Source organism: Anolis sagrei, chromosome 5, assembly GCF_037176765.1.
Source record: "Anolis sagrei isolate rAnoSag1 chromosome 5, rAnoSag1.mat, whole genome shotgun sequence".
NCBI lineage: Eukaryota > Metazoa > Chordata > Lepidosauria > Squamata > Dactyloidae > Anolis > Anolis sagrei.
In genome coordinates, this window is record NC_090025.1 from 133,840,403 (window position 1) to 133,864,585 (window position 24,183).

At 39.4% G+C, this 24,183-nt stretch overlaps 1 protein-coding gene across 10 annotated transcripts in view; it reads left to right on the forward strand.

The window, feature by feature from the left end:
• Window positions 1-24,183, forward strand: part of DOCK4 (dedicator of cytokinesis 4) — a 314,593-nt gene that overhangs the window by 282,758 nt on the left and 7,652 nt on the right. For 5 of the 10 annotated variants that reach the window (XM_060777634.2, XM_060777635.2, XM_060777636.2 and 2 more), the window contains 11 exons: window positions 5,015-5,156; window positions 7,021-7,187; window positions 9,520-9,606; window positions 12,110-12,286; window positions 13,845-13,928; window positions 17,128-17,247; window positions 17,638-17,759; window positions 18,414-18,534; window positions 20,489-20,570; window positions 20,782-20,891; window positions 21,777-21,944. In XM_060777634.2, the coding sequence (XP_060633617.2) occupies window positions 5,015-5,156; window positions 7,021-7,187; window positions 9,520-9,606; window positions 12,110-12,286; window positions 13,845-13,928; window positions 17,128-17,247; window positions 17,638-17,759; window positions 18,414-18,534; window positions 20,489-20,570; window positions 20,782-20,891; window positions 21,777-21,944 (1,380 nt within the window). The remainder of the gene's footprint in view (window positions 1-5,014; window positions 5,157-7,020; window positions 7,188-9,519; window positions 9,607-12,109; window positions 12,287-13,844; window positions 13,929-17,127; window positions 17,248-17,637; window positions 17,760-18,413; window positions 18,535-20,488; window positions 20,571-20,781; window positions 20,892-21,776; window positions 21,945-24,183) is intronic. The other 5 variants (XM_060777638.2, XM_060777639.2, XM_060777640.2 and 2 more) reach the window with 3 other exon arrangements.

The following is a 24,183-nucleotide window of genomic DNA, read 5'->3' on the forward strand; positions in this document are numbered from 1 at the left end:
TTTCAAGACGGTCTCCACATGTTCATGGAGATTCACATTTGCCAAATGGATGTGACATCATTCTTACCTTTCAATAAGGATATGGTACACTTATTTCCAATAGGTTATGGAATTTTCAATAATGTTTGATTCAAACAATGTCTCCCTTTCATTTGCTTTCTGATTTTGACTGGTAGCTGTTATGGGAAAACTGAACATGAACTTTATTCTAGTAGCATAGTGCTAAATGATACAAGTCTCATAAGAGTCCAAAAATGCAAAATCTGAAATGAGATTTGCGTAACAAAATTAGGTCACAAAAATATCATTAAAAAGAGGAGTGTTCAAATCTTTCAGAATTCTTCATCAGGCCGCAAATTGAAGGCAGGATTGGGATAGAAATAGAATATGCCAGAAAGCAGTTTGGGTGGATATTGAAGCCACAGGATCTTTAGCTGAGGTCCCAAAATGGAATCTGAAAGCTTTGAAGTACTGTATCGCCTTTCAGGTGGGCTTCTCTCAAACTGTAGATTCTGGACTGTTTGTTGCTACTAAATCATACTTTTGTGGCCCCCAGAGCCCCTACCAGTCCCCTCAAACCACCCTTGTTCCTTAATTTTAAAACGGAAATGGAGCAAATTGTGGACACTTTTTGCTCGAAGCCACATGGAAAGCTTTCCAAATATGTGAAATATATGAAAATATTCCTAAAGCATTGGAGAATCTTGTGCTGTCCCCAAATACAGTCCCACTCATAATGGCATCAAGAAGTGACATGACTTCGCTTCCTGTAATCATTTTGAGAGGGATTGCTGATGTTAATGGACGTATTTGAGTTTGCCGTGCAGGAAGCTACCCATGGGGTGGGATTGGGAGCTTGGGAGGATAAGCCAATTCATCCCTCAAGAGCAACTAAAAATAGATAAAATTGTCCTGTATACAGTGAGTTCATCTAAAAGCAATTTACAGTGTCCTTCTGGTCCCTCAAACCCAAACTTCTAGGCCAAATGCCTATTTCAGAGTCCTTTTTAAAAACCATTCCTGGAATATAAAGTTGACTTAAGGTGCAGTATTTATATCTGCTTCCCCAAATGTTTTCAGCTACCATAGCAACACAAAGTGGCTCAGTCGTACATGATGCAAATTCTGCACAGTTCACGCTCCTGTCGTTGTCAAGGTGGTAATTGTTTGTATCTGGTTGCTTTTAAGCAGATTGCATAATCAAATTGCAGCAAACCAGCCCAAAGTTTATAGGAGAGGGCGATGGGACGGGACATATGGGTTCATCCCTTGATGTCTTTTTGCAAGAAGGAAAAAAGGAGTTGCCACAGCAGTAGGGAAGTTAGACAGAAATAGTGGCGTTCTTGTGAAGTTTATTTATCATGTCAGAAGCAAATTGAGAATACAGTTAAAATGTGTGTGTACACACACACACACACACACACATACAAACAAAGTTAAAACTTGGCATTCTGCTAAGTTTTCTTTGATCAGAAGCTGACCACTTCAAGTGTCGCTGTAAGACGGCCCTCCATTATGCATGTGACAGTGCTCAGAACGCATTGTACTAAGTAGTCTGTGGTTTGCTCTTCTCCACACTCCCATGCCACAGTCATGTCTAGGCTGGACTATTGCAACACCCTGTATGTTGGCCTTCCGATGTCTACGACCCGAAAGCTCCATATTGTTCAGAATGCGGCAGCCAGGCTACTCACAAGAACACCCATGAAATGCCATATAACACCAGAGTTGCGGCATTTGCATTGGCTTCCAACTGATTACCGTGGTTTATATAAAATGCTAGTTCTGACCTTTAAAATTCTTTACGGCCAGGGTCCATCATATCTTAGGGACCGTCTCTCATTCTTCCATCATCGGAGGTCGCAACAACCATCCCAACGTGACTTACTTTATATACCGGGTCCTAGAGAAGTGTACTTGGAAAGGACCAGACACAGAGCTTTTTCTATTTCTGGAATTCCTTGCCGCCTTATATGAGAGCCATGCGTGAGTTAGGGCCTTTTACCCTAGCACTTAAGACCTGGCTTTTTACTAGAGCTTTTGATCTATGTTAATTTTATCAATATCTGTATGTATGTATTTTTATCCTTTACAATTTAGCTTGTAAATCGCCTGGAGCATCTTGGATGGAGGGCAATTAATAAGTAATTAAATGATGATGATGATGATGATGATGATGTGTACTCTACTTTATAGCTCCATTTCTTAAGATTGGGTCTGCATCTCACAGTGCCAGAGCACAATCTGTTCAGTGCTTTCCAGATTGCCCAGGGGGGAGTTTCTCATCTGGTATCAGCCACTGATTGAGGTCCCAGGTTTTAGCCTGCCACTTTTGGACTCTCACTTACTGAGGTGTTCCTGCGAGTATCTCTGTAGATCTTAGGAAGCTGTTTCTTGATTTAAATTGTTGGCATATTGGCTGATATCCAACCAGAGGATGGGCCGGAGATGTCAATCCCTTTGTCCTTTCATTTCTGGCTGCTACTTCCCTGTGGATATCAGGAGGTGCAATACTGGCTAAACAGTATAATTTCTCCAGCAGTGTAGACATCCTGTGATAATGCACCATATCTCATTAAGAGCCACATCCACTGTTTTAACGTGCTGTGATGTATTCCATACTGGGCCTGTATACTCAGCAGCAGAGTAGCAAAGCGCAAGGGCAGATGTCTTCACTATGTCTGGTTGTGATCCCCAGGTTGTGCCAAGAACCTTGCGAAGTTCTTGTGAAGTAGGACTTCCTCAAAAGAAAGACTCAGTTCACAATTTGTGTGGTGGTAGGATTTGCAGTTCCTGACAGTAGTAGTGGCTGGTGGTGTAACCATGTCTCAAAAATCATAGGGAGAGGATGCTGCTGTTGAGTGGAAGAAACCCCCTTTGATGTTAGCAGTAGAAGGACAAGGCTGATGTGGTTGAGATAAATAAACAATGATATATTGCCAATGAGTGTCTCTTAGGGGCTGTAATATACTAGGACAGTACTGTATATAGCCCCCCCCCCCAGTGCCCCCACCCCCATGTGGTTAGCCTGCAAAGTCTGAAGACCCTCCTCTCACTTTTCCTTTTTCTTCAGGTCACTTTTAAGTGACAATGGGTTTTTTTTCTGCCCCTTCCTATCCATCCTATTATTTCATTGACAACTTCTGATTAGTATACAAAGCAGACTACATCATAAGGATATACAGAGGAGCCCACAGAATCAAAGCCGTAGCATTATTTTATAATCTGCCTCTTCCCTTTGGACTCCTTTGTTCTCTATTCTTTTAGTGGCAATCAGCATAATGACTAGATTTGCCCAGGAACACTTAAATGTCCTGTTTTATAATAGATAATATTTGGTGGTGGCTTGAACGGGCAAAACTCATTTAGGTTTACAAAAGACCAGCATCTGCTGGAGATACATGGTCGTCCAGCACACTGCAGTTTAAAATTCCTTACAGGGACCTATCATGATAAGGACCTGTACTTTTACCTCTTTTCTCAAGCTCCACTGGACATCTACAAGGCCATTTCATAAAAGTATTGTCGAAAGTTTTCATGGCCGGAATCATTGGGTTGCTGTGAGTGTTCCAGGCTGTATGGCCATGTTCCAGAAGCATTCTCTCATGATGTTTCACCCAAATCTATGGTGGGAATCCTCAGAGGTTGTGAGGTTTGTTGGAAACTAGGCAAGTGATGTTTATATATCTGTGGAATGTCCAGGGTGGGAGAAAGAACTCATGTCTGTTTGAGGCAAGTGTCAGTGTTGTCGTCAACCACCTTGATTAGCATTTAATGGCCTTGTAGGTTCAAAGCCTGGCTGATTGCTGCCTGGGGATCCTTTGTTGGGAGGTGTTAGCTCACCCTGGTTGATTCTTGTCTGGAATTCTGCTTTTGGAGTGTTTCTCTTTGTTTACTGTCCTTATTTTAGAGGGTTTTTTTAAAATACTGGTAGCCAGATTTTGTTCATTTTCATGGTTTCCTTCTTTCTGTTGACAAGAGTTCTTTCTCCCATGCTGGACATTCCACAATTATATAAACCTCACTTGGCTAGTTTCCAACAAACCTCACAACATCGGAGGATGCCTGCCATAGATGTGGGCGAAACATCAGGAGGGAATGCTTCTGGAACATGGCCATACAGCCCAGAAAACTCACAGCAACCCATTTCATAAATGTTTAGTTGTTTACTAATTCATTTGACAGAAAGGCCAGTAATCTATCCAGTTTTTGTGTGGGTCTTTCATGTGTTCAGCTAAAGAAAAAGCTTTAGATACAACTTCCAAAATCAATATGCATCTGCGTGGATTGTCTTTAGAATTCATAAACGTGATTGTCACATGAGTCAACATATGAAAACATCCACAGGTGCTCTGAAGGGTCCTCCCACCTTGCAACTAACACTACTGCACCTCCAACTCCTTTTAAAGATTCCTCTTCTGCAATTCTTCCCAAATAGAGTGGCTTTTATTTCATTTCAGTGGCCATGAGACAGCAAGGAATGGAGATGAGGTAAAAGTAATTATCCTTTAGAGGAGTTACAAAAGGAAAAAGAGACAAAGCAGAAGAAGCTGGAAATATATCGGGATTCTTCCGAGAATAAGTGTGTTGTTTTGTAGCCCCTGTGGTTATTTTCCTCTTATTTATATCTTCACGGCTTGTTGGCCACTTTCTCTCCAGTGGTGTAGATTGTTGTTATGTTTCATGTTTTATTGATTATGAATATAGCTCATTATCTTCCTTTCAAGCTTTATTTTAAGAGTAGTTCTTTTATGAAGTAATCATGCAGAACAAAATTGTGCACCATAATAAGTGCAAGGGATGATCACAGGCAGTAATTAGAAGCATGCAGAACATAACAAAAATAATGCAGTAATGGGACAAATATAAGTGGAAAGCATTTTACTTTAAGTGGGAATATGTTTCACGTTTTGATCTCGAACTAGTATTTTGAGGGTTGTGCTCACGCAGCTAAAGAAACGGCAAAGCAAATGTTGATTAGAATCCCCTTTGCTGTCTTTTTTCTTCTACCCAGAACAAGGAGTTTGTTTGCCGTGGCCATGACTATGAGCGTTTGGAGGCTTTTCAGCAGCGGATGTTAAATGAGTTCCCACACGCCATTGCTATGCAACATGCCAATCAGCCCGATGAAACCATCTTTCAAGCAGAGGCACAATGTATCTACTTCATTGACACTGTAAACTGAAGGTTCCCAATTTTGTTATGCCAGAGGTTGTTGAATGCCAGTTCCCAGAGATCTCAGCTAAAATGACCAGTGGTCAGGGATGGTGGGAGTTGTAGCCTAGTAGCATTTGGAGGTCTAAGTTTAGGATCCGCAGCCTTGAATGCACACACATGCATAATCACGCAGACTGTGGGAGGGACAGTGAGGAAGAGATCCACTTGTTATTTAAATAAGTGAAATGCACATAAAAATCAAATTCAGTTTCATTTCTGCAGGCAGTGGAATCCCTTTTTAAATGATTGAAAATACAATTATGTGTGCTAAGAATAAAGTCAAATGCTGAGTTGTGATAGCTGTGGCATCACAGAGAAACCAGAAGGAGGTATCAGCATGTTTGGGAAAACTCTAGGCTTACAGAAATAGGGGAGAGGATCTAAGAAAACAACTAGACAAGAGGACAAAAAGGGCTAAACCAGAAAGGTTTGGTTTTTACTATAATGTAATATGTATGATTCAATTTATATTTCCACCCAAGTGGTGACGTTGTAGTGACCTGGATATATCGAAGGCCATGGTGAAAAATATATTTGCCATGGTTCTTGGTGATCCTAAGTAATAGGGTCAAAGATAGGCATGGGTCACCTCTAGGAATCTAGGGTTAATGTCGCCTTCTTCAGGTACAGCCACAGAGAAACTTCTTCCAAAAACGTTTTTTTTCCTCAAATTAGGAAGCAATTTAACTGGGTTGTTGTAGGTTTTTTGGGCTATATGGCCATGTTCTAGATGTTTCGCCTGCAACTATGGCAAGCATCCTCAGAGGTTGTGATTTATTGCTTATTTCACATAGACAAAGAACTCTTGTCTGCTGGAGCTAGGTGTGAATGTTAATATTAAAAAAATCTAAAATTACAACAGCAAAACAACAGAGGAAAAACAATCAGGGACATGTAATCACCTCTCAAAAAAAGATTGCCCCAGGCAATGCTAATCAAGGTGGTCAGTTGAAACATTCACACCTAGCTCCAGCAGAGAAGAGTTTTTTGTCCCACCATGGTCATTCCACAGATATATAAACCCATTTTCCTAGTTCCAACAGACCTCACTACCTCTGAGGATGCTTGCCATAGATGCAGGCGAAATGTCAGGAGAGAATGCCTCTAGAACATGGCCATATAGCCCGAAAAACCTACAACAACCCAGTGATTCCGGCCATGAAAGCCTTCGACAATACAGCAATTTAACTATTTCTGATTTTGATTCCATTCCCCTTTTCTCATGGACTTAATCTCCATGATTTAACTTACCCATACATCAACAAATATTCCTTCCTGGAAGTGTTTGTGAACTTCTCTAGCCATCCAGTGCCATTTTCTGGTATGCTTCCAGTCCACATGTAGTCAAAACATAGGGTCTGCTATTATCTATAGGGGATTCTTAGAATGCATCCCATTGGATAAGTACTAAAACATACACATACATACCAAAATAGGGCTCTATATTTTGCTTTAGGGGAAGAATGGCTGTTCCTAGAATCACCCACTCCCAAAGTATATTTTCTCCCATGTTTTTTTTTAGAACAGGAAGTGACAGAAGGCCATTTCCTGGTATTAAGCAAAACAAAAATGTACCCCATCTATACATATCAAAATAAGGTTTTTGTTTTTAAAAATACTGGCTTCCAGAAGTCTTTTTGCAATTTGACATTTTTTCCCATCAACAGGGCAGTTTAGAAATGTGCCTGTCCAATATTTGTACAATTTCACTGCTTTTTTTTTTTTTTGGTACTCTTGTACATTGCTGGTTTAGTTTTACTTGTAGTAAGCTTGCTTTGTCCTTAACTTACAACAAATGCACAGATCTGCAAATCTATGCTGTGACACCAATTCCAGAAAGTCAAGAAGTACTGCAGAGAGAAGGCATTCCAGATAACATCAAAAGTTTTTACAAAGTTAATCACATCTGGCGATTCCGATATGACAGGCCATTCCACAAAGGGACCAAAGACAAGGACAATGAATTCAAGGTACGGCATTTTGTCAGTTCTAATTAACATGCATTTGATTTATTTCCCATATTTTATTTGAATAGAGATGTCACAAGAAACCAGATCACGTCTCAGAGTTGTCTACATGTCACTAGATTTGTCCATACAAAGTACCTCCTAGGGAGTGAACAGCAACTAGTTTTCTACACCAGGGAATTATGTGCAAATAAAATAATGAGTCATTCTTTAAGGCAGCTTTTTTTTGCTATCTGCACTATTACATTTCCCAGTCAAGTAAAACAAACGTGTTTCTTCTTCCCTTCCCTACCAGAGTGAAGCTGTGGTGAAATAAGTTTCGGAAATATCACTGCAAAACTCAGTCTGTACCAAATTAGCAATGCATCCAGCCCAGGCACCAGGATGCTAGCTCCCTAGAATCATAGAATCATAGATTGGAAGAGACTTCATGGGCCATCCAGTCCAACTCCCTGCCAAGAAACAGGAAAATCGCCTTCAAAGAATCCCCAACAGATGGCCATGCAGCCTCTGTTTAAAAGCCTCCAAAGGAGCCTCCACCACACTCCTGGGCAGAGAATTCTACTGCCAAACAGCTCTCACAGTTAGCAAGTTCTTCCTAATGTTCACGTGGAATCTCCTTTCCTGTAATTTGAAGCCATTGTTCTGCGTCCTAGTCTCCAGGGCAGCAGAAAACAAGCTTGCTCCCTCCTCCTTATGACTTCCCCTTACATATTTATACATGGCCATCATGTCTCCTCTCAGCCTTCTATTCTGCAGGCTAAACATGCCCAGCTTTTTAAGCCACTCCTCATAGGGCTTGTTCTCCTGACCCTTGATCATTTTAGCTTGTCAACATCTCCCTTAAATTGCAGTGCCCAGCATTGCTCCTCCGTTAAATTGCTCCTTAGACAATTCAATATAACTGCCAATGTTTCCCTCCTCATTGTTCCTCCTTCCCTAAATGGGTTATAGGGACTTTAGTGGCCCATATGTGGAGCCTAAGGTGGATAGATTCTATGGCTTCTGGAGTTTCATGAAAACACACTAGTACCTATAGGGAGGAGAAAAATATGTGTATGCTTACATATTGGTGAGTAAGGACTTGCCTGCTGTGTTTTACAAAGACAACATTGGGAGAGTGGCTAAGGCTGGATCTACACTGCCCAGCATCTGATCCCTTATCCCATTCTCCCAGATTATCTGACAGTGTAGACTCATATAATCCAATTGGAAGCAGATAATCTGGGATCTGATCCTGGGATACAGGGCAGTGTAGATCCATCTTAAGAGGTGAGCTATTGCCAATAGCACCATCACCCTGGCTTTCTATATGTAATACGTTCTGTAAGTGTTAATAAGTACTAAGTTCTGTAAGTGTTGGTTTCAGATTTTATGTAATATGGTAGACTGGAATATAATCTGACCCTAGATGACACAGTTTCACTTTCCATAATGGACCAGCCCCCACCAATTTAAACCCCCCTAAACTTGTCTATACCGTTCTTTAACCTCCGTAGAGGGACTCAGGACAGTTCACAGCAAGGATTCAATGCTAACAAATAAAACCATTTAAACATCATACATAACAATGGATAAAAATACAATAAAATAACATACATATAAAACCAGTTCGCCAAGTTAAAAACAACGTCTGACTCAATCCGCACTTTCTGGGAATGCCTCGTTCCACAGCCACAATTTCACCTGTTTCCTAAAGGTCAGGAGGGAGGTAGCAGATCTAATTTCATTTGGGAGAGAGTTCCATAGCCGGGGGGCCACCATAGAGAAGGCCCTGTCTCTCGTCCCCACTAGACACGCTTGCGAAAGTGGTGGGACTGAGAGCAGTTGTGTGTGTTTTTTTAAATACTTCATTTAATGAAGTATCATCTCCTCTTGTATGCTTCCATGGAAACTGTTGTTTGCCTCCTGTTCTGTTTAGGATAGCAAGCAAGACCTCTCTTTTAGACCATTTCTCTGTGCTCTTTTGTAGCCACACAATACTTTTTAAAACATTTTTGATCTAGTGGAAGGGAATTAGGACAGTCTTCCCAAAAAAGTGCCCTCCAAAGTTGTTGGACTTTAATTTCCATCATTCCAGCCAGGATCTCAATTGTCCATCAATGTATCTGAAGAGCATTGGAATAGGGAGGGCTGATTTATGTTCCTCTCTTTGTTTAATCATTGTTTCTGTAACTCTATTACATTTTGTCATCGTGAATAGAAAAATAACATGCTTGCGATGAAGGAGTACAATTTCTAAATGCAATGAAACAAAGGTGTACTAGCAGTGGGCACTCTTTTCCCTCAGTAAAAGAAGCAAACTGATAAGCAATTTGGTTTTTCTTTGTCTCAGAGTTTGTGGGTAGAGAGGACTACATTGATTTTGGTGCAGAGTTTGCCTGGAATTTCCCGTTGGTTTGAAGTGGAGAAACGTGAAGTGGTGAGTATGAAGAGATGAGGGAGACGGGGGAGGATAGTGTTACTGTAATTTTCTTAACAGGGATCCTAACAAGACACTGCTTTAAACTGGATATCAGAGTAATTAATGGCAAATGAAATAGTTATGAGTTAACTCAATGTAGAAGGTATTGGACAGAAGAAATTAAGCCAAACAGAGACAATGGTATAGAATTTTCTAAGATGTTAAATGTGTTGAAACAACAACAATAATAAAAATACAGCCATTGCACGGAACTCTGTAGAGATATAATTGAATCATAGAGTTGGAAGGAAACTTTTATTCCAACCTCCTACCAATGGAAGAAAGCCGTAGCCAATGCATGGCTTACAGATCAGTCCAACCTCTGGTTGAAAACATTAATGGAGGGAAGTCCACCATCTTCCAAGGTATTCTAGTCCACTGCCAAACCACTGTCTTTCTCGGTTTGGCTTGATTTCTTCTATCCAATACCTTCTACACTGAGTTCGTATTTTTTCCTAGTGATTTCCTTTTTTGTAATTTGGTTCTTTGGAATGCAGTAGCAGAAAACAAGCTTACTGCATTGTCCACATTACAGCCCTTTGGGTATTTATCACCTCTCAGTATAATAAATTCTAACCCAAAGAAATAAAAAATACATCTTGATATTGAAACATGTGTCTATAGACGAGATGTACATAAAGATAACGTTATAAACAGTTAATACTCAATATATTTATTTTGAGATCTGAAATTCAAGATATTCAGGTTCTATTAGGAGACCTGTCCAATAATCTGCTTTCAGGATCCTTCTTAATCATGGAATAGCTTTTTGTATGACAACCTTATGCATTTCTTTTATTTTAATGAAGATTTCTCCTTTCTATAAATAAGTTACATACTAAGGTTAGTGTGTGTGTATTTGATTTATTAGATGAACATGCTTCAGTAGATGGAGTCATCAATTATGATTAAAAAAATGAATCACATAGTTCAATAACTTCATAACATTGGGATCTCTAGCCAATTATAAATTGCAAGTTCAAAATCTGTGTGTTTTAATCCTGATTAGAATTAGTCCACTGAATCAGTGGAATCTCTTAAGACTAACTCTAGTTGGACAATTGGATTTAACATCAGCGTTTAACCCAGACTTCAGTTGTATGTTCCATATCAGATACTTCAGTTTGTTAACACTCGTGCCTATTGAATACTATTTTAGTAGGAATATGACTATTTCTGATTTTGAAGCACAGTGGTCCTACTACAGGCATGGGCAAACTTCAATCCTCCCGGTGTTTTGGATTCAACTCCCACTGAAGGACTGAAGCTGGTAGGGCTGAAGATTGTCCATGCCTGCCCTACTAGATGGGCAATGATAACAGCTGTGATTCAACACAGTTGGAGAGCACCATGTTGAGACATGTTGCTACATTCTTACCACAGTATGCATTTATACAATTTCAGATTCACATTTTGAACAGCTTCAGGTCATTTCCAAAGGAACTAAGCCATATCTTCTAAACTAAGTGCAACTTCAGAATGAGAAGTTTTTATCTGAAAGTATGTGCATGTGTCAGAGATTTCAATCCGTGACTATTTCATCCTGAACAAGAAAGAAGATGTGAGGACAAATAATTAAATTAGATTTCTCTCTGTAGTGCTACAAAATGAATATGCCCTTGAGGCATTCATTCTGTATTAGAATGGCCTAAGTGCTACAAATGATTTATTCTTACAAGAAAAACACATGTTTTCTGGAAACACTCCTCCAAAAGCATTTTTCTTTACAGAATTATTCCTGCATGATATGTTTGGACATTGAATAGGAAGAGAAAATTGCACAGAATCCTTGCTGGTCTATTATTGTTCCTAGAGCAGAGTTCCTAGCCAATAATTGAATGATCTTTCCATCCTTTCTGCCTGTGTGTCAGTGTACACATGTATTTTTCAAGGGAGAACCCCAATGTATGTGGGTAGAACAGACCACTGTTCAACTCTGCATTCTGTAAAGCTTGTCATTTCTAATATTTGTAATGCAGCATGATAGCTCGGCTACTTATTTATTACTCAAGGCTCACATTAAATGTATATCATTGTAATTTGTAATTGCCCTGAAAATTGGTTTTAATACCACCTGTAATTTTATAATCAGAAGCTTTACATATCATTCTAGCTTCCCTCAAGGTTCAATTTTGTGATACGAAATCCATAACAACAAGAACAACAACAACAATTTATATATAGTCCACCCTCTCTCTCCGAAGGGACCCAGGGTGGCTTACAACAAAATAAAACACAGTGGCAAACATTCAATGCCAAAGATAATATATAAACAAATCATAGAAACACAGAGCATCTTTGATTTTGCTGAAGGAAAAAAAAGGGAGAGAGAAACAATTATGTATTTGCTATTTGCTGAAACTTTAAGAATCCAATTTTGTTGCTCAATTTTGGTGATTGCAAATGATATGTTAAATAACTGGCACATAGGCAGATTGGTGGGTGCATTTTTGTTTTCCAGGTGGAAATGAGCCCTCTGGAGAATGCTATTGAAGTGCTGGAAAATAAAAACCAGCAACTGAGAACACTGATCAGTCAGTGTCAGACTCGACAGATGCAGAATATTAACCCTCTCACAATGTGCTTAAATGGGGTCATTGATGCAGCTGTGAATGGTGGAGTTGCCAGATACCAAGAGGTAAGTTGTTCTTACACATAGAACTTGGGCAGTCTGATGAATTTTTTCTTTCATCTCTATCCCATACCACCCCCTTTTTTGGATGAATTGTAGTTATTCTTCTACATGTTCTCTGCCAGCAAAACAAACTATTCTATATAAAACTATATATATATATATATATATATATATATATATATATATATGTATGTATATATATATATAGAGAGAGAGAGAGAGAGAGAGGGAGAGAGGCTGGAATTACATTTAAAAATATATCTGTTCTGACTTACATGCAAATTGATCTTAAAAACAAACTTAAACAATGTACCTTGTTTGTAACCTGGGGAATGCCTTAACTTTACTATGGTTCTCTGGGACAGATGTGGCCTACAGCAGCAGGTCTGCTCACTAACACTGGTGGGCAAGGGAGGCTTTTTAGAAATGTAATAGTTGTGTGGAGACCCTTTTTTAAAGAGAGGGTACTACTGATGTGAAGGAAGGTCTTAACCCTTCTCACTCCGGTGTCTCCAACCTTACCCCCACTCATGATACTTTGTGAAATTGTGCTTGGAAAGGCTGTTCTATTGACGCAAATAGAAGGCTTTTCCCAAACTAAATTTCAGCCAGGAGAGTTTGTGCATTTTTCTTTTGATTTTTGGACTTACTTATAACGTGTTTTCTACTCGTTGGTTGTTTTAAGCTGTATACAAGATTCAAATAGGAATATGGTGAGTCTAAATGAGTTAAACTTTCACTATGAGAAAATGAAAATTCGAGCCCAAACATGTAATTACATTAAAATGACAAAGCAACACTTTTTTTTGCTTTATATTTTATTTATAGGAAAAAGTGATCACCTACCCAGAAGCATAAACATTGTCTAGGTCAGGCAACTAAACAATAACCTATATATCTAGGGGGGGGGGGAGAGATGGAGAGAGGGAGCCCCTGGTAGCGCAGCGAGTTAAACTACTAAGCAGCTGAACTTGCTGACTGAAAGGTCGGTGGTTTGAATCCAGGGAGCAGGGTAAACTCCCACTGTAGGTCCCAGCTTCTGTCAACTGAGCAGTGTGAAAACATGCAAAAGTTAGTAGATCAACAGGTACTGATTCTGCAGGGGAAGGTAATGGCACTCCAGCAGTCATGCTGGCCACATGACCTAGGAGGTGTCTACAGATAATGCAGGCTCTTCTGCTTAGGAATGGAGATGAGCACCATCACCTAGAGTTGGACACGACTAGACTTAATGTCAAGGGGAAATCTTTACCTTTTTTATAATGGAAGGAATGGAAAATAGCAAACACCTGCACTACTGAAACTTAACATCATTTTGAACAGTTTCATAAAATATGCACATTTGTTAAGCTGAAGTTCATAACAGAGTCTTGGTTTTAGAACACAAAGATCTGGCTCCTTTAGATTTCAAGATGAATGACTCACTGTATGGTAATGAGTGCATCGTGAAAACATGTACCGCCACTGAGGTAAATTGAGCATGTATCAGTAGGTTTAGCTGAGAGCTCTTGTAAGCACATTGTACTCTGAACTAACATGGATGACCTTGTATTCTGCTCAGGCATTTTTTGTAAAGGAATATGTCCTGACTCACCCAGAGGATGGAGAGAAGATCGCATGCTTGAGAGAACTGATGCTTGAACAGGTAAAGGAAGAGCCGAGTATCCTGTGTTCTATCTCTTCTGGCTGAGGTTGTCAGTCTCTGTTGTAGCAAAAATTGACATATGCGCCTGGGAAAAAGTGTTAACATGGAAATGTTCCACTATTCATAGGGCTCCAGGATTTCTTGACTGTTCAGAAAGCAATGATAGGGGGTGAGAAAGCAAGCTAAATGTTATTAACCTCAACTCTCTGATCTTTTAAAATGGCTGTTTCTCACAGGTTTAGGAGCACAAATGAAATGCAAGAGTGGGTGGCAGGCAGATTTTGCCATGTGATTGCTTGCTTTTTTTTTTTTTTTTAAATGTGCTGCTTGAAATTCGTTGTCAGAATGATGCCATCTGGCTTCAGTGAAGGAGCGAAGAGGCTCCAGACCAATGCAGCATTTTAAGAAATAATTACAAAGGTTATATTACAATGTCCATTCAGTCCTTTAAGAAATAATTTATTCTGAAAGCTAATTCTTTGTAATTCATTTCTCTTTAAATGCTGGTGTTTCTGAAGGGTTGTCCCCCACTCCAAGAGTAGTCTTGTAATGCAGCTTGCTTGTGGTTATCTATAATAATCCATAAGCATTAACTTAACAAAGTGTTGTTGAAGGCTCTTGTAGCTGGAATCACTGGGTTGTTTTAGGTTTTTCAGGCTATATGGCCATGTTCTAGAACGATTCTCTCCTGACATTTCCCCTGCATCTTTGGCAAGCATCCTCAGATATTGTGACCTCACAACCTTTAAGGATGCTTGCCATAGATGCAGGTGAAAGGAAAGGAGAGAATGCTTCTAGAACATGGCCATATAGCCTGAAAAACCTACAACAACCCAACTTATCAAAGATCTATACAAGCTTGTTGTTTATCCGTTCAGTCACTTCCGACTGTTCATGACCTCATGGACCAGCCCACACCAGAGCTCCCTGTCGGCCGTGGCCATCCCCAGTTCCTTCAAAGTCAAACCAGTCACTTCAAAGATGCCATCCATCCATCTTGCCCTTGGTCAGCCCTGCTTCCTTTTTCCTTACATTTTCCCCACGCTAAACTCTGGATTTTTGTAACGGACAGTGAACTGAACTGGACAGCATGGTTTGATTGATTGATGTTGTTGTTCATTCGTTCAGTCGTCTCCGACTCTTCGTGACCTCATGGACCAGCCCACGCCAGTGCTCCCTGTCGGCTGTCACCACCCCCAGCTCCTTCAATTGATACAGCTAGGTAATTTAAGCTCCAGATTCAATATCACAGGGAGCATCCTTTACACAACTAGGGGTCTCATTACACTAGAGTTTAACAGCCTCACTAAACTATAAACCCCAGAATTCTGCAGGAAGCAGAAACCGGATTTAAACTGGATTCATTCTCTAGTGTGATGAAGTAATATGTGTATTACATCAGTGTATCACATTCATTGTGACACACACAGCTAATACCTTTTAAAGGCAAAATAGTAAAACAACCCTCCGTAATACTTTATATTCCTGCATGTGCAGTACTTATCTTTAAAGATAAGAAAAGATGGCATAACTAAGAGAGCACTGTTGACCTCTCAATGTTTCCTAGTAGATCTGGGCCAGCTGGGATGTTGATGCTGCTTGCTTCTGAGTCTGACATTACCAGACTATTTCTATGTTCCCACTTGGTGGCCTTCTTGGCTATAGGGCTCTGGACTTTAACACTAAAGACCAGCCCTAACTAGCTTGAGCAAGTCCTGGCAACTATAATTAATTCAGACAGTGACAAAGAGTGGCAAGAGCTGCAGTCAACAGTTATTTGGAGGGCCAAAGATTGTCCACCCCTTCCCTTCTCCAATAGAGCAGAAGCTTTGGATTTCATTGTTCATTCACTGCTGCATGTTTTTCCTCCAATGAAATGTTAAATGTCTTTTCCTTGAAATTATCTGTGGTTTGAAATTGATTTATGAAGCTCGGCTGTTCTGGCAAATGATAGTTAAGAATAACAAGTCTTTAGCACAGGAATAGGCAACCTGCAGCTCTCCAGATGACTTTGGACTGCAACCCCTGTTGTCCCTTACAATTGTTGGAACTTGCAATCAAATGACAGCTGAAGAATCAGGCGATTCCCATTTCTGTTTTAGGTTTAGGGTGTAACACTAAAATTTAGTTAATTTAAACCAGATAGAAATTTCCATCAACCCCCACATTTCAGATATGTCAAAGAAGAAGGGGATGTAGTGAATGAGCATGAAGTACGTATATTGAAAATAGATTATGTCATGATAGACCATAATTTCTTGTGAAGTTCCAGATTGGCTCATATCGATAAAACTTCTTTGTAATTGTCCCTGCAGTGGTCTGAATGCATAGTGTTAGCCCTGGCAATGAATTCAGTCCAGTTTCTTATCAAGGAGATACTCAAAGTGGTAAACCTTCTCTCCCAAAACCTATCCATTGCCCCTGATAGCTCATTGAAAACTACTCAAATTTAAAGTGGATTTACATCCCTCCTGATGTGGGATTTACTTGTCAGTGACTGCTGTTAATAATTTTCACTTGACAATTCCTCGTTGTCCAAGTATGATGGCCTCCCAAGTGTAATAATTTTTAGTAGGCAATTCCTCGTTGTCCAAGTATGATAGCCTTCCAAGTGTAGTGTATTTGCAGTGGATATGTAGGTGACTGTGAAGCTCTATTCTTGATCCACATGTTCTTCCACCGTGAGGGCATCAGTTTCCAGGTAGAAGGCAGTCCTGGTCAGGGGGTACTTGATATGCCTTCCTCTTGGCACATTTCTCCCTTTCACTCTCCATTTGTGCCTCGACAAATTCCACACCACTGCTAGTCACAGCTGACCTCCAGTTAGAACGCTCAAGGGTGAGGTCTTCCTAGTGCTCCATGTCTATGCCACAGGTTTTAAGGCTAGCTTTAAGCCCATCTTTAAATTTCTTTTCTTGTCCATCAGGGTTATGTTTCCCATTCTTGAGTTGGGAGTGTAGTAACTGCTTTGGAAGATGGTGTGGGCATTCAGACACGTGGCCAGTCCAGCGGAGTGGATGGCGTAGGAGCATAGCTTAAATGCTGGTGGTCTTTGCTTCTTCCAGCACACTGACATTCGTCCACCTGTCTTCATTCTTGAAAGATATCAATAAAATGACTGAGTTGTATATTTATATGAAGACAAGTATAAGAATATAAAGAAAATTAACCCTCGTTCTCCTTGCTTTTTTGCATAAAGGCCCAGATTCTAGAATTTGGACTAGCTGTGCATGAGAAGTTTGTCCCTCAAGATATGAGGCCATTACATAAAAAACTAGTGGACCAGTTCTTTGTGATGAAATCAAGTTTGGGAATACAGGTAGGTGGGACTAATACTGTGAGCTGTAACTGATACATTCTGATGGTGGTGGCTGTTTGCGCTATCATGGTTAATACAGTCATTAAGCAACAAATGCTGACATCTTCTGGCTACATGGTTGTATTGCTATGCTTCCAACTTCATATCTCAAAGAGAAGAGCGTACAGAGGCAAAGCACTGAAAACCTCTAGTTTCTTTAGCCTACAGTGTGTTATTGTTTCTGTTAAACATTTGGAAAAAAAAACACTTTTGGGGATTGCTATAACCAGATACTATACTAGGTAGGAGAAAAGCACTGTATTTTGCACACATAAAATCTGTCTTCAAAATATCACAGTGTATTATTTTTAATTCTTATCAATGTTATTTAAAATACAAATACGTTCTTAGGAATTTGCTGCATGCATCCAGTCCAGTCCAGTTCATTTTCCAAATGGGAGTCCCCGCGTCTCTAGAAATTCAATGCCTGTTTCGATGAGCCCAGAGGGTGCCAGAGTAATTCCTAGACGTAGGTAAGTGGTAAAAAATATCCCATTTCTTTTTGGGGATTGTCTAATTTTTACCAAATTTGGACAGTTGTGAAAAGGATATCTGATCATATGAGCTGATAAGACTGTGGTTGTAAAAGATTGTTTGGATATATTCCTTGATGGTATTTAGAAAACAGTTAGGAAGGCATCAAATTTGGACAGGGTCAGCAACAGATACATCCTCCTGATAAATTTTTAAGTCACTTTAAGATGGTAATTCCCAAACTCTCTTGGGCATTGAGTCGCCTGTTTGGGCTGAAAAATGCGGTATAGAAATAAAGCAAATAAATAAATAAATAAATAAATAGTCATCTATTCTAGTATCATGGATAGGAACCATATTTGTGCCCATTGACTACAGTTGCTTCTGCGGTGTTTGATGGATCAGGGCCTGGCACTGGGCCATGGACCCTCACTTTGAATAGTACTCCACTAGAATAGCCTGCTATTATACAGTGGCAGCTTTGCGGTGGTCAACAATATGTCTGAAAATGGCATAGATATGAATCATACAGGAATAGATGGGTCTGTGCATATATATATACACTGAAATTCCTTCTGGATTATTAGCATTGCTATTTGGTGAGCTGAAATGTGTGTTCCAGTTGATGGCATTTGTTCTCGTCTTTGTAACAGCCCATTAAGTTACCCAGCTGTCAACAGATACTCTTCCTCATCATTATCCTCTCAAGCTTCTGCAGAGGTCAGCAATATAACTGGACAGTCCGAAAGTTCTGATGAAGTTTTCAACATGCAGGTAATAAGTGCTCTCTCATCTGCTCTGGATGAATTCTTATTATTCTTCAGATTTTTCTAATGGGTAAACAAGGAGTAGTACGGAAAAGTTTGAAATACCAAGAACTTCATTTTTTTGTTTTGTTTTTCTTTTGGAGTTCAACCACAACCTGCTTGAGTGGTTCTATTGGGTAATGACCATTGAAACAACGAATGTTATGATGCAAAATATCTGTTAAGATATAAAATAATATACATGGTAGTAATACTTTATTTATTTTTTTAAACTAACAAAACTAATAAAAATCTTCACAAGATTATGAAAAAGCATCCCATGTGACTTACACAATCTCTGGAGGAGAACAAATAATTTACAGTGATATCTCCAAAGGAAATATGTGTTCTGTCCACTCATAATTCACTTTTAAAATACGATACTAGTATAGGTGTCTACTTGATAACTTTGAACTGGACTGTCATTGCGTACCATTGTGAAGAAACACACAGGATGGGCTAAGAAATATTTCTATGAGAGTTAACGGTTAATTAATTCTAAATACAATAAAATGACCTGAGAGCTTGGAAATCATTTTCTAAATTCACTACAAGTAATAATTTTGAATAGCAACATTAACACATTGAGTTATTTTATATCCTTTTAATCAGTTTCTTTTTGCTAGTAATCTATGGGATTCTCAATTTTTGCCTATTGTGACCAGTTGTAATTCATTTTTAAGGTATAACTAATTACTAATTTGTTAACATAACAAATAAGATAACAGTCTATTAACATTGATTTATTAATATCCACACTGACTCAAAGCCACAGCCATGTTAGTCTGCATCAGGATGAAAGTGATCTTGTAGCACATTTGAGATGGAGGCAAAGAAGTTGATAGCATAAGCTTTTGTAAATTTTTGTAATTTTTTGTAAATTTGATCTCCATGTGATGAAATAAACTTAAGTCTAAAAAGCTTATGTTAGCAAACTGCTTTCTCTCAGTTTGTCTCAAAGGCTGTCCTTCTGCTGTTAAAATATCAACAAATTAGCCTTAGCACTAAATATTTCCATAGGCAGGAGTTATATTGTGGGTATAGAAGCAGTATGCTACAGTTTTCAAATGGAATGAAGAGAGAATGTAACTGGGATTTGTAACTTAATAGCATTAGGAAGTCAGGACTTCTTCTTTCCAGAGCTTCAACATGCTCAAAGCAGACTTTGTCTGTTGCAATGGTTTCACCATGCTTCCATCTGTTCTCAACCTGTATGCTTCTGCATAAATGCTCATGTTACAAAACACCACGAGACTCCAGGTTGTCCTTCAAAAACTCAGTCAAATGGTGTGGCCTGGAAACTCTGCTCTGCTTATCTGAAAAATAACAGCACCAAAGGACAGTTTTAACAATGAGCAATAGAATTTCATTAAATACATTGTCGTGAAGCCTTTTCTGGGCTGTGTTTAAGATGTGGGATTCAGGAGATAAATATTCTGTCTCAACAAATAAAAAAATGAACATACTCTTACTCTTTATTAAATGTGTGCGTCCCTTTCTGTTGCATAAAATTCCCATTATCTTATCCACTGTTATCATGAACTACTAGGGCAACAGTTTGCTAGGGCATTAAACTGAATGCAATGGTGAATTGATGGTTGCGGAACAATATGAAGCGAATCTAGGCTGCAGTATTGTGCACATGTACCTCAAAATAATTTCCACCTAACACAGAGGGACTTACATCTGAGAGGATAAGTCTGGAATTGCGCTATAAGCCATCTACTTATCATCCAATCATTCTTGCTTCACACTCTTTGCTTTTACAGTTCAAAAACTCCTGGAAGCCCATGTGTTGAGCTTTGGCTGTAATGTACCATATCATTAACCGGAACATGTCTGTTGGTTGTGGTTGTTGTTGTTGTTGCTTCCATCATCAAGTTGCATGATACTGAGATTTTGTGGCTCTTGTGTATTTCCAGCCAAGTCCATCTACCTCAAGCCTGAGTTCCACTCATTCCGCTTCACCTAATGTGACCAGCTCTGCTCCATCCAGTGCCAGAGGTTAGTGTTTCATTCCGTAGAGGAGCTTATGGAGGCTTCCTGGGCACAGAATGCCCTTGATGCTACTATTTCTTGATCACATCGTTTGAAAGCCTACAGTGGGAGATGAACCACTGTAAAGTCTTTTCTCTATATGCCTGCACCAAGATAATCCACCAGATCAAAGATGGGAAGAATTGTACTGATTCTGTAGGTTTCTCTTGTATTCCAGGCTCACCTCTGTTGTCTGACAAGCTTAAACATTCCAGAGAAAATTCTTGCCTATCTCCAAGGGACAGGCCCTGTAGTGCCATTTACTCTAATGCTGCTGAGCCTTCACAGGTAGGCGTTCTCAGGGCCCCCTTTTGTGGTGGTCCTATAGCATACGGGCTGCTGTGGGGCAGAAATGTTATTGATCCTTCAACCAGTTCATACCTGGGTGTCTTTTCTGTGTTTGGTGAAGATGCAATAGATCAGACTTAACAGGAGGTCCTTTGCAAATATTAATGCATAGGAGTTTATTCTTAGAGAAAGTAATTAGGACATAGCTTGATTTCTGAAAATGTCAGCCTCCTAGAATTCCTTGGAAGGAATCTTAGAGAAAGATTGTGATGGAAGAGATTAATAGATAATGGCCTTTTAAAATTAATAATACTGCAATGTAATTTAAAGTGAGTTCAATCTACTCACCCCTTTTCATTTACATATATCATTTCTAATAAACAGGCATTCTGTTCAACTAATACATCTACCCTTGGAACATTTCTTAAAACTCTTGCAATCCATTTTATTTTCATATCATGTCATTAACAACTTCATTCTAATGCTGAGTCTTGGATAAATGGTTGGTCCAACTGCCCGTGAATTGTAGAATTCTGGCCTTGTTAGGAGATCACTATACTAGTTCAAAGAATCTCAACTTAGACATAATGTAGATTCTCCCCCAACCCACTGGATCTTTGTAATTAATTTTCTTGAACAGGGAATACTTGCTTACATGGTTCTGTGTAGTTTTATGCTTTGGTCCCTCCTGGTTGTCTAACTTGCTGCTTGCTGCAATAAGCTGCTGCTTGCTCAATGACAGCAACTTCTTGGCAAACCTTGGCAAATGCTGAATTCAGTGTACCAACCTTTGGAGCAGGAAAGGGTTCCGGAAAAATGTTCTGTATGTAAAGTGGCTTTTTAAAACATGCCACAGAGAAAGAAATGTGCCCTTTTTGCTCCCAGCCTGCAAACGCTTGCTTTGCCAAGTGGAATGAAGCCTCCATTCCTCGCTGCATCAGAGATTCACCAAAGGAGGTTGAAGAGCATGTAGGCCCAGTATCTGCTCTGCCAGAGGCTTACCTGACAGGAAAATCTCCCAATCTACCAACATCCTCAGTAGCCCCTGACAGGGTAAGTAGCAACAAAACATTTTTCTCATACAAACATTATGAAGAGAGTGACTCAAGGAGTCTCTTTTTCACCCTCTCTCCTTAAACCGAATCCAAGGGAGGGTTTGGTGCCATAGAATACCATGAACTGCTAAGTCTTCTGGGTTCTCATAGGAGAAATGGCACACTGTTACACCTGAGATTATGAAGTTATTTTTCAAAGGCTTTGAGCATTCCCTTGGATTCACTGCACACCTAGGAAAGAGTCTTTCTGCGGCTGCATTCCGAACCAAAAAGCATAGGATGCTAACATTGTCATCTCAGGCAAATAAAAAAAATGCTATAATAGACCTGAAAATCTAAACCATTACTGTCATAAAACTGGAGACATTTACTGAGGGCACTTAAAGGTAGGAGCAAGACTTGAGCCACACGTCTATCATTGCTACCTTTCTTCATGTTTTGGGTGGCTGAACCTGTCTGTCTCATTCTTTTCCATGCTATTCCAGGTCTGCTCCTGGAGCCACAAAACTCTATCCTTCTCCATCTCACAAAACTACGTCCAAATCTTTTTACATCAATGACTTGCCTGGTTTTTGGAATGGGAGATTCTATAAGCATGGGATAGGATGGTGACTTTAGTTACCTAGTATCTATATCTCATTATCATTCCGTTTGGCTCCTATGAATGGACATGTTGGGTGATCAGACCAAATTGTCATTATGGTTGATACCAAATTGTCATTATGTTTGATTGCTTTTTGTTTTGAAAAAGTCGCTTGCTGAGCTGTTACTCTTGTCTTTTTCACCCTCTTCAAGCTGAAATGCTTCCATGCTTGCTAGTAGACTAATTTGGGCTACATTTAGTATCTATTCTATATTAGCTGTAGTTGCTGCAGTCTTTTATTGTTTCCTTTTCTTTTTTCTTGAATATTCCATGTTTTCTTCTGCTCATGAAACTAATATTTACCTTTGATAACTGGTAATTTGCCTATCAATTTCCTTCCACCATTTTATATATGACTTTATTACTTTTGCTTGTCTTCCTATATATTTTACAGAAAAATCACTATGTTTTTAGTTCTGTTCAGTATTGCATTTGCAAACTTTGATTTTCAAAGCTTTAGACAGAAGTATAGACTAGACCATGATATAAAATGGACATGAGTAACAGTTTAGCATTTGTAACCCATACATTTTCCCCCCTTTTAACTTTATCTCTAGTCCTTACGAAGGTCTATCAAGGTTGTTACAATATAAACATGTTAATAAGTTGTGTACTCCTGCACATATTAACTCTGAATTGGACTTGTGTGTCTTTTGACTCAAAATTGCGTTCAGAACAAAAAAGAAATCATTTTTTTTCTGGTGACATTGATAAAATGGTTTTTAGTCATAGACTGTGCTTTATTTTGCTGCTTTTACAAACTTGATTTGATTATTCCACTTTGAGGAGATTGTTTAAAAGCAACATAAACATGCAATGTCAGGCCTTACTACATCCTAAAAATTTTTTCCATTACACTGAGTCAAATGTACAAGGGTTATCTGGAAAGTAAGGTTACAAGACTTTTTAAAAAAAATACAAAGAATGAATATATTTGAAAACTTACATGGATTGTAGCATAGGTATTACATTATTTTTCTACATAATCACCATTCAGTTCAATACATTTTGTTATCCATGGGATGGGTTTTTGATGCCTGTGTCATAGAAGCCCCCCCCCCCCCCCCCGCGCCTTTTTCAGCCAGTTTGTCACTTGGATTTTCACCTCATTGTCATCTGAAAAGTGTTTTCCACCAAAGTGTTCCTTCAATTTAGTGAACAGATGATAGTCACTGGGTGCGAGATTGGGGCTGTGAGAGGGGTGACTTAAAACATCCCAACCAATGAAGTTGACAACGCTTGTGTTGCATGAGGGGTGTGTGAATGTGCATTGACATAAAGGAAACAGACTCCCACCATCAGCATCCCACGACGTTCGTTTTGGATGGCTTTGCAGAGTTTCTTCATGGTCTCACAATATATTCTGTATTCATTTTGTCACATGCTGTCTTGACATTACGTCCTCTCCATAAACGGAAACAATTTCACAATGAATCACAGTGGCATTTGTGCCCTTAGCATTTAGGTAGCATATTACAGCACGAACTTCACACTTAGTGGGAACCGGAATGAAGATGCTCACCTCTAACCTTCACCACAATGCCTGTCGATAAGCTTCTGCTGGCTTCCCGCTACATGGCAATGATACCAACTT